Consider the following 10589-nt stretch of genomic DNA (forward strand, 5'->3'; position numbering starts at 1 on the left):
TGTGCATGTGCCTCTTGCGACGATCACCGTTGTTGTTGTGACGCGTGGATCGCACAGAGATCGAACAGCAAAACAGCAACGATAGAAGTGCTGCGTGTAACACGTCTCCCCGACGCGCCGCACGCCTCTGAGAGGGGGGGGGGCAGACGACAGCCGCGCCGCGCTCAATGTTCACAAGAGAGTTGGGTGATGGCGTCTTTGCCCCCCCCCCCCCCCACACACACACACACCTTTATTTCTGCAACACTGATTCGTTCTTGTACTGTGCGCAGGGTACGGGCGCACGGGGCCAGGAACACGTGCTTTCATTTTGTGTCTCTCAGTCTGTTGGTCACTCTCTGTGTATGAGCTGAGCAGAGATGAGCATGTGCGCGTGCGTGTCTGTCATCACGGTGCACATCTCCTATAGAGACCACGATGTCTTCCTTTCTATCCAGAACTTCTCCCTCGCACTCTCTCCCCGTCGACTCCGTACGCACGATGCACGCGTATGCCCATATCCAACTGAGCAGAAGCGCTTCGAGAACAGGGATAACCTGATCTTCTTGCTGGTCCTTCTTCACACACACACACACACGTAGAAGATGTCCTGCCCTCGCGTTCAGTACCGCCGTCGCATGCACTATGCCACTCGTGGCAACCGCATGAAGATGGTCCGCACCCCGGGCAACAAGCTTGTGATGCAGAAGCGCGCGAAGCGCTCGCAGGGTATCCACACCCCGTGGGTGCTGGGCCACAAGCGCCTTGGCGGCACCAAGGCGCTGCGCCACATCGACGCCCGCCTCGCCTCCCGCCACGAGAAGAGCGTGTCCCGCGCGTACGGTGGTGTGCTGAGCCACGATCAGGTCCGCGACCGCGTCGTGCGCGCCTTCCTCGTGGAGGAGCAGCGCATCGTGAAGCAGGCGCTCAAGGAGCACAGCAAGATGAAGCTCTCGCATAAGCGTACCGCGAATAAGAAGAAGAGCAAGCAGTCGAAGAAGGAGGCCATCGCCAAGAAGATTTCCACCAAGACGGTTTCCAAGAAGAAGGTGCCGGCGAAGAAGGCCACCACGACGCGCCAGCCGGTCGGCTCTAAGCTGGTGAAGAAGTGAGCGGCCCGTCAAGAAACAAACACATCCAAGGGCACACATCGGGGTTGTCGGGGGAAGGGGAGTGAGAGAGGGGAGGAAGGGCATCCGAGTGAGAGGGTTTCGGCAGTACGGACGTGGGCGAGGCAGCTGGTGCTGTCCCCTCCCCCACCTTCCGCCTCCCCCCCTTCCCTTCCTTCCCTCTTCCACCCTCTCTTTCACCAGTGTGTCTCTCTCGTGCGCTTCCTTGTGTTCCTCCTCTTTATTTCCTCGTTTCTTGTCTTTCGATTCATTTCGCAAACACACACACACACACACACACACACATGCTCACAAGGGCAAAGAGCGGCACGTGTGCACCGATCGCGTGGGGGTGGTTCGTGCCTTCGCTGGCGTGCGCGAAGGTTTGGGGAAGGGGGCGGGTGGTGGATCAGGGCAGAGGATACGCGGGCTGTGTCTTCCCCTCCCCCCTCGTATACCACCCGCGATCGCTTCGCGCCGTGGCCCTCACTGAAGGAGAGGGTGAGACATGTCATCGTCGCTCATCCGCCTTTGCCTTTTCATAGCGCCAGGCCCTCTGTGAGGGGCGCCAACGCGAGCCATTGGCGTACTTCGGCGATATTCTCCACTCCCTCCCTTTCCACTCTTCCCTCCCTGTCTAATCCTCTTGCCTGGGCACTTCCCCACCGTTACGCTGAGTTCACACATCGCGCTCTGCCGCCGTCTCCTTTGCGTCCTTTCCCCCCTTTTCACGCGCACCCACGTGCACTCCACTTCCCCCTCCCCTCCACCTCAGCTGACGCGTTCACTCTGCGTGCTTAGCAGGCACAACGATTTCCCCCTCCTGCCTCTCCCTCTCATCATCATTCCGTACTGGCCGTTTCTTTCAGCGGACAGCTTGTGAGCCCCGACTCTTCTTCGTCTGTACACACTCGCACACCCTTGCGTTGGATCTCGCCCAGCCTCTCCCTCGGTGTGTTGGCCATATGTGCTCCATCGTGATCCTTCTCTCCTCCCAACCCTTTCCCCTTGTCTCTCTCTCTCTCATTTTGTTCTTATCGTCACTCGATCATCGCTCTCCATTTACTTTGTTGGTGCGGCCCTCCTCCCTATCGATCTCTCAATCTGCATAGAAGCCTTCGCGACTGACCGGCAGACGCCGCGGCACGCTGCTCATCTCTTCGTCACCTCCTCACCTGCGACCCTCATCATGTCATGCAGGAGGTCCACTGACTCCAGCAGCGTCACGCTGCCGGCGTCCATGCAGACACTGCTGCAACGCTACACAGACCGTAAGCTGACGAAGGAGGAGCGCCTCGTCCTCGCGCACGCCACACCGAATGTGCGATGCGAAGCGTTGCGCCTTTTCTTTGAAATGAACGACGCCGCAGCCGGCGTGGAGTATGTCTTGGCCAGCAGTGGAGCTTCACCCCGCTCTCACGGCGGCATCAGCGCCAGGGCCTCGCGCTCCGGCGGCACCACCACCACCGCCTCTGCTGCGGCGCCGGTTTTGGCTGCTTCCAAGGCTCTCAAGTCGCTGTCGACCAACACGCTGACTGCGGCAAACGCAGGAGCGAAGCCTAGCGCTGCCGCTGCTTCCGGTGCGAATAGGCCTCTTGCTGCGTCGGCACCGACCGGCAATGTCGCTTTCAGAGACGAGGTGCGCAAGCCTACCGGCACCGGACGCGCCGTCGTGCCCGCCAGCGGCAGCACCGCGCTATCGCCGGTGGCAAAGGCCGGGAGCTGCTTGCATCGCACGCGTGTGGCGCGGAGCGGCGAGTCAGTGTGCACCCTCGTCACCGTCTCCTCCATGTCGAGCGAGGACAGCGATGACGCCGCTGAGCTCCGACTGGCCAAGACCCCGGCGAAGGAGGGGGCGGAGGCGGTCATGCCGCCCACCGTGACGCCGCGCTCTCGTGATTCCCGTGCCAACGCCGGCGCGGCTGCCGTTGTACCCGCTGTGCCGCTCTTAGCGCTGGATGCTGTTCTGAAGCCGCACGGCAGTAACAGCAACAGCTCCGCAAGCTTTCCCAGTGCTGGTGTCGTGCACAGCGAGCGTCGGTCCTCGGTGAGCCCTACGATGACCAACACCACCACTGTCACCGTCACGGCGCAGCCTCGAGCTGTTTCTCCCTCCGTCGTACCGCCTCCAGGTTGCCAGCATCTGTCACCGGCGGCACCGAAGCCGAGCACCACGGTGACCGCTGCTGCTCCAGTTTCTACGCCGGTCGCACCTCCGTCGCTGCCTTCCACCGTCCATGAGGACGCTGGCGACGACGAGGGGCCGCGAAAGACGGTGGCTGCCAAGCCCATGGGGTACTACGCGAATCCCACAGCTATGCACACTGCACCGGTCCCGCATCCGCGGCAGCAGTGCTACGTCGGTTTCGTGGACTCCAAGCCGACGGCCGTGCGGGGCACGCACCGGCGCGATCGCACCTCGACCCTCGGCCACCCTCAAGGGGGCGTTGATGTCGCCTACAGGGAGCTGCCGCGCAATCACAGCAACCCCTCTCCCTCTTGCACGCCGCCGTCGCTGGCTGGCAGTGGCGCTGTGAGTGTGTGCGGCACGGACTGGGCTGCACTAGTCGCAGCGGCACCTGCGCCGCAACTGCCGACGGTTCCGGCGGCGATGGCGACGAAACCTGCGGCGGCAGTGCCAGCGTCTCCCTGGAAGGACCATCTCCCGGCACCGAAGGAAGCAACCGACGTCACCCCTGCCTCCGGCCTTTGCTCTCCTCGCCTGCCCGCCGAGGCGTCACACGACCAGCCTAACAGAACGCACGGTAGTAGGTTCGGCGATACGGCAACCGCGGCCAGCAACAGTGGCGGAGCGGGCAAGGCTCAGCAGCCGCCGCGCACGCCGCGCGTGCCCTTGACAGACCGAAAGCGTGAAGCGGAGGGTAGCGACGGCCACTCGCCCTGCAACGTCCAGAACCCAGACAGTGGTACACCCCAGCTGTCACCGCCGCCTCCCCCGTCGAAGCTCGGCGGCGCCTCCCCGATCAAGCGCGGTGCTGCTTGGGATGAGACGACGGGCATGTACATAACGCATCCGAATCAGCTCCGGCGGCAGAGGGCTGCTCGCAGTGTCGCCACGGCCGCCTTGACAGCGCGACCGTTTGCAGCGGTGTGTGGTGTTAGCGACTCTGCGCTGGAGCCCCCAGACACGCTTCACTACCACTTTGCTCGCACCGCGTCGTTGACACCAGCTTCAGCGTTGCCCACCTCCATGCCCACCACCACCGCCGCGGCACACGCGGCAGGATCGGTTCCCCTGCGCCGCTTGTGCTCTCCAGCTGTGCATCTTGCGGGGGGTGCAGATGCGACGTCAGTGCGATCGCGGGCTGCGGCGCTGCCGTCGTCGAAGGACAACAAGCAGAAGAAACGGAAACAGGAAACGAAGTGGGCCAAGGCGCTGACTGGAGCGTCGACCTGGAAGAGGGCGATCGAGACCAGGAAAACGGCGACGGCGCTAGCTGCCTCTCTAGTGGTGGCGCCGGTCGTGGCAAGCCCGCGTTTGGCAGGGTACCAGCGACTTTGCCGCGAGGACGTGCCCATCAAGTACGACTTCCACGGGCACAGCGGGGAGACGATTATGTTGCAGCGCCAAGCCTCGCAGTATCCTACTCAGATGCTTGCGGCTGTGACCAGCGGCCCACCAAGCAAGCCCCATCGTACCGCCTCCGCTAGCCAAACGGTGCGGTCTGCCGCGCCAGTGGCGCGGACTGAGCGATACTACAGTATGATGAAAGGTGGTGGGGTTGAGGTGGTCGAGGTGGAGACAGCTCAGCCGAGTGCGCAGGCGCCTTGCCCCTCGACCATCCGCACACCACGCAGCGCGCGCTTCCGCGTCCAGCAGCGTCCACGTCGGCTTGTGGGAGAGCCCGCTGCCGCTATGGTCTCCGCGCGTGGTAGCGCCGCTGAGCGTACTTGTCAGGTGCCTGGAGCTGCGGCGCCGGTCTGTGCTGGTCTGATGCCGCCGGCGCACTGCGACGTCTTTGAGCGACTGACTTCCAACTACTACGACGTCTACTCGAGCGAGGTGGTCCTTCAGGCGACCTCGCCGCCGACGGTGACGGCTTTCCCACGGGGCTGTCGCTCTTCCCAGGAGCATCGCCGGTCGGCACGCCGCCGTCAGTTCAGCGCACCGGCGGCTAGCCCGCGCGGACGCCTTGTGCGTTGCCCCGCAACCGCGCGGGTGGCGCGCGACGGCTGTCTCCGTGCGGAGGAGATGGCGGAGTGTGAGCGGGAGCGCACCACCGCACCTGCGGCACGTGCGTTTGCGCGCAGCAACACATCTTGCAACCCCGTTTGCTGAGGCGCACCATCGCGCTGCGGACGTGCTGGTGCATTGGAGAAAGCAACCCCACGTGTTCGCGTTCCTTGCGTTTCCCGCGTTTCGTGACACAGGCGCTCTTTGAGGACAGCAGATGGCAGGCCACCACAAAAGGGAGTGATCGCCATGGCGGCGGACTTTGCATTTTCGTTTTTGGTAGTGTTTACCTCGCCTGTTTCCATTTTACCTATATTTATTATTTTCTGTAGATGGACTGATTTTGCTTAGATCTCCTAGACTCGTGCGTTCATCCCTCCCCCCACACACGCACCCACACCCACCCACCCACACCCACCCACCCACACACACACATGCATGCATGCAAAGACGTGGTCGTGAGTATGTATGGTGTTTGCGTGCTCTTTCCTTTTTCCTTTCTAACGTGCGTGCCTCCTTCTATCTATTTCTGCCACGCGTGTTTACGTGCGCGCTCGAGTCATTTTTTTTTTATTGGCGTTCGCTCTTGTGGTGATGATGGTGCGGCTTCGGTTGTTGGTCTTGTGCCTGCCCTGGTTTTTTCTTCTCCCTGGAACGAAGGGGAGGCGGAGGGGGTGGGGGCGGAGGTTGACATCGACCTCGCTGTTCTTTATTTTCCATGTATGTATGTGTCTTCGTTTCCCAACTGCGGTGGTGTGCTTCATCTCTCTGTCTTCCTTTTCTCGATCGTTTCTCTTTGTTTTGTCTGTTTGCGTGTGGAGCGGCGACAAGCGCTACAGCCTTTTCCTGCGTGAGTTATTTTACGGCGTCACCACGTGCGCTGTGCAGGCGCGCGCTCGCCCTCTCGATCCTTCGGCCCCTGGGTCTGTGTAGGCTTCGTCGCTTCCATGAACGCGCCATGAGGGCCAAATCTTGCGTACGTACAAGAAGAACGTGAAGACAGGTTCAAAGTTGCAGCAGGTGGCGCAGAAATCTTCGGTGTGCTGATACGTAATGCTGAGGCAACCGTGAGCGGCAGTGGCAAAGTTGGACAAGAGAAACGGAAAGTGCGCCCGCCCCTTTAATTACTCTTTGCACGTGTTCAAGGGGAGAGGGTGGGAAGAAGGTTGCTGCGACGGTTGCTGTTGTTGCGGCAATCTCGCCCTCCCTCTTGCTTCTTGTGCTTTCACCTTTATGACGCAACGCGCTTTATCACCGGCGTCTGTGAGATGTGCGCGCGCTCTCCTTGCAGTGGAAGAGGCGCGCATGTCGCATGAAACCCCGCCGCGACGCCCGGTGCAGGCGCAGCGGCTCGTGCGCTACAACGTCGTCTTACCTCCTCTTCATCTTCACCCTTCTTTTCGCTTCGCTCTGCCCGGGCGCGACCCGTGTGCACGGTAACGCATACGCACACATGTATGCACGTCTTCGGGTGGCGACTAGTGTCACCGCACACCATCAACGCTATAATTGCCCCTCTCAAGTTACTTTAGCGGCTTATCACGTAACCCCCGCACCCTGTCCTCTCCTCTTCTTCCCCAGACGACCAGGTATTGTCGCTCTCTGTCTGTCGTTGTGCAGCAGCACCACTTCACCGTCGCTGTCCGCGTCATCGCTGCCACTGCTAAGCCCGTGAAGGAGACCAACGGCAAGAGCACCCTCATCTCCCCCAACACACACACACACACACACACACACAGGCACACACACACAGGCACACACACACAGGCACACACACACAGGCACACACACACAGGCACACACACACACACACACACACACACGCTCCCGCCTGCACACTTCGTTCCCCCGGCTTATTTACTTTTCGCCTGTTGCTTGTTGAAGCGCACGCATCTGTTCTCGTGCGTGCTTGTGTTGATACTTGAGGGCTCACCGCGGAGGCACGCCTTTACGCGCGCTCGGGCGTATAAAAACATAAGTGCGCGCACCCTCCTGAGTACGACAAGAGTGCAAGCCACAGGCGTGGGAAGACCGTCTCAGGCACGACCTACGCACACACGCATTTTCGCTCCTGGGCTACCTCGTCCCCTCGCCTGCGCACCCCTCCGTGAGACCACCAACCGGTTGGAAACTAAGAAGAAAAAACAAGCCATGGCTTCTAACTGGACTGCCGCGTCCGGCGCGCATCTTCGCGTGGAGGACATCGACTGGGGCTCCACGGGTGGCGATGACATGTTCACCTCGAATGCCGATGACCTACTGGTGTCAGACCCCCGCGCGGTTCGCCGTGCCGAAACGGCACCGATGGTGTTGACCATCATGGGTACCGGGGGCTCTCTCTGTGTCGGAGGTTTCGAGGAGGTGAACCCAGACGAGGAGTACCGCTACACAGAGGATTACCACCAATTGTACTACTCCAAGAACCCACGTGACCCCCGCATGCTGCCGCCGTTGACGCGCCGCCGTCACCACCTCGTGCGTGAGGCCCGCGCACCCGGCGCGTTCGCGGTGTCGAGCGGCGACAAGCAGTCTGTCCCCTCCACGAATGGTGCTGTTGGCGACCGCATTGAGAACGGAGAAAACGACTGTAATACTGCTGCCGCTGCCACTGCCGATGCCGCTCCGGAGGCGACCGAGCACCTCTCTTCACAGGCGCTCGTAAAGCTGTATGTTGACACCTTCCGCCCTGACTGGGATTACGCGCAGATCAAGAGCCACGTTTGCACCTTCAGCCGGGACCAGGATGGAAGCCGTCTCGTGCAGCGTCTGCTAGAGAAGCCGGAGAACATCGTCTCCATCTTTAACGAGGTTATTGAAGAGTTTGGCGAGCTGGCGACCGATGTGTTCGGCAACTACGTGTTGCAGAAAATGTTCGACGTGGTGCCCAAGGCGGAGAACGACGCCAACGCGCTTCAGGAGATCAAGGAGGCGAAGATGCTGGACCGTCTGACGGCGAAGGTTCGTGGCCACCTACTCGAGTACTCTGTGCAAACGTACGGCTGCCGTGTGATGCAGAAGGCGGTCGAGAACATGCGCGCTGCCGACCGCAACGCCATCATCCGTGAGCTAGATGGGAAGATTGTGGACTTCGTCTTTGATCAAAACGCGAACCACGTGGTGCAGAAGGTCGTCGAGGTATGCCCTTCGGGCGCGCAGTTTGTGGTGGACGCCTTCATTCCGTCCCTGGGTGACCTGGCCTGCCACGCCTACGGCTGTCGCGTGCTGCAGCGCACCTTCGAGAAGTGCCACGACGTGGCGGGGGTGCAGATTCGTCCGCTCATGGAGGCCGTGCTGAGCCGTGTGAACGAGTTCACGGTGCACCAATACGGTAACTATGTCGTGCAGCACGCCATGCTCAATGCGCCCGAGGATCTGCGCCACCGCTTTGTGGTGCAGCTGACGCCGCAGCTATATGCGCTGTCGTGCAGCAAGTTCGCCAGCAACGTCGCCGAGCGCATTGTGACGACGGCGACCGAGGAGGAACGTGACGCCATCATCAAAGAGCTGAAGAAGCCCCTGAGCGACTTTCAGGGCGGCAACTACCTAGTGAACATGATGCAGGACACCTACGCAAACTACGTTGTGCAGCGCTTCTTTGAGGCCGTCTCGCCCACGCAGCGCGAGGTTATCAGCGAGCTTGTGCAGCCCCACATCGGCACCATCAATCAGTCCGTCTACGGCCGCCACTTGCTGCGCAAGATGGTGTCGAACAACATTCTAACGAACACCTTCCTCCTCAGTCAAGGCATCGATGTTAGCGGCCCCGAGTACGGCGGGAACGCGAACAACAGCGGCCACCGCAGCGGCGGCCACCGAAACACCGCTAACGGCACCAACGGCAGCGACAACCGCCACAACGGCGGTGGCTCTACATCATACGCCAACCGAAATGGCAATGGCCGCGACAACCGTCCAGGCGGTGGTGTGGGCAGCAGCAGCGGCGGCAACAACAACGGCAGCGGCGGTCGTGCAGGTCGTGGCGGGCGTGGCGGTAACAACAACAACAACAGCAGCAACAACAGTAACAACCAGCACAGCGACGGCAAAAACAACGCCATGCGAAGCAACGGTGGCGGCAATCCAAACAGCATGCTAGTCTTACAGCCGCAGCTGCAGCTGCAGCAGCCGATCATGACCGGGTACATGCCCATGCCGCAGCAGTATCCGTATGGAACCCCCTACGGCATTCCTCAACTGCAGCAACAACAGCCCCAGGCGCCGCAGCCGGCGTACATTTACCCCGCCGCAGCCGCCGCTCCGCAGCTGTATCAGCCGCAGCAGGCGTACATTCCGCAGATAGCGCCTAGCGGCTTTGGCGCATTCGCTGGTGCCGCGACCTTCTCGGCGCCGATGCCGTCTCAGCAGCAGGCAGGCAACTATTCTCTCCGGTATGGTACCTCGATGCAGCAGTCGACGCCGACGTCCCAACCACTGCAGCCGCCGTCTCAGCAGCAACAGCAGCCTACTCGCCGTGGCGGTGCACAGTCTCCGCAGGTGTACGTGAACGGCGGCTACAACGGCGCAGGCCAGGCGCACCAGCAGCAGCCGTCGCCGAACAGCACCCTTTTCCCTGCGTCTCAGCAGCAGCAGCAGCAGCAGCAGACGTTTCAGGCGAACAGTGACCTCGCCGACGCCACCCTTGCGAGAGGCAAGGGTGGCTGCTCAGGGAAGGGAAAAACTGGCGCTGGCGCGAGCAGCGCCAGCCACGCTAACGCGACAAGCAGTGACAAGGCTTGTGCCCTTCTCACCAACAGCACCACCAGCAACCAGCAGCAAGCCGGCTACGGCAACCAGCGCACCCCGCAACAGGAGATGGGCTACTAGGACGGCTGCTGGCGGTCTCTCTCTTTCTGGTCTTGTTCCTGCATTCTTGTGCTCTCTGCCTCGGTTAACAGGGCCTCGGTGAGGATACGTTCCGCGCGAGATAACCACGACGTTACGGACAGGCACACAGACACAAACGCATGCCTGGCCAGGTACACGCGAGTGCACGATTGGGGCGGCGTCGCTTTACAGGCCGCTCCCTTTCTCGGCCAGGCCTCTTCCTCTTGTCCCTCGAGCGCAGACATCCACGCCTCGACTGTCGTGCGCACACTCTCTCCGAACGCAGGCGCTGAGGGCAGGGGGGGCGGGGGGAAAGGCCTGCCCGCTCCACTGCAGCAACGGCGGCAGGGAAGGGTTGGGAAAGGTGCCGAGGCGAACTTTACGAGCGCGAAGGCCGCAAACCGTCATTTCCATCTCGCGTGCGAGCGCTCGACCTCTCTGCAGTGGGGAAAACGCGGCCCTGTCAGGATGGATCAAGGCAT

The 10589-nt window shown here is 61.5% G+C and overlaps 3 protein-coding genes across 3 annotated transcripts; all 3 read left to right on the top strand.

Moving 5' to 3' along the window:
* Window positions 1-584: 584 nt before the first annotated feature.
* LMJF_18_1400 (putative 60S ribosomal protein L34) lies at window positions 585-1091 on the top strand (the record flags this gene model as incomplete). The annotated part of the gene is made up of 1 exon (XM_001682497.1): window positions 585-1091. One exon carries the CDS (start codon window positions 585-587, stop codon window positions 1089-1091), a length of 507 nt encoding a protein of 168 aa, XP_001682549.1.
* Window positions 1092-2277: 1186 nt separating this feature from the next.
* On the top strand, window positions 2278-5388 carry LMJF_18_1410 (conserved hypothetical protein; the record flags this gene model as incomplete). Its single annotated transcript, XM_001682498.1, has 1 exon — window positions 2278-5388. The coding sequence occupies one exon, from the start codon at window positions 2278-2280 to the stop codon at window positions 5386-5388; it is 3111 nt and encodes a 1036-aa protein (XP_001682550.1).
* Window positions 5389-7434: 2046 nt separating this feature from the next.
* PUF2 (putative pumilio protein 2) lies at window positions 7435-10107 on the top strand (the record flags this gene model as incomplete). Its single annotated transcript, XM_001682499.1, has 1 exon — window positions 7435-10107. One exon carries the CDS (start codon window positions 7435-7437, stop codon window positions 10105-10107), a length of 2673 nt encoding a protein of 890 aa, XP_001682551.1.
* Window positions 10108-10589: the final 482 nt, after the last annotated feature.

This window comes from Leishmania major, chromosome 18 (genome assembly GCF_000002725.2).
Source record: "Leishmania major strain Friedlin complete genome, chromosome 18".
Lineage (NCBI taxonomy): Eukaryota > Euglenozoa > Kinetoplastea > Trypanosomatida > Trypanosomatidae > Leishmania > Leishmania major.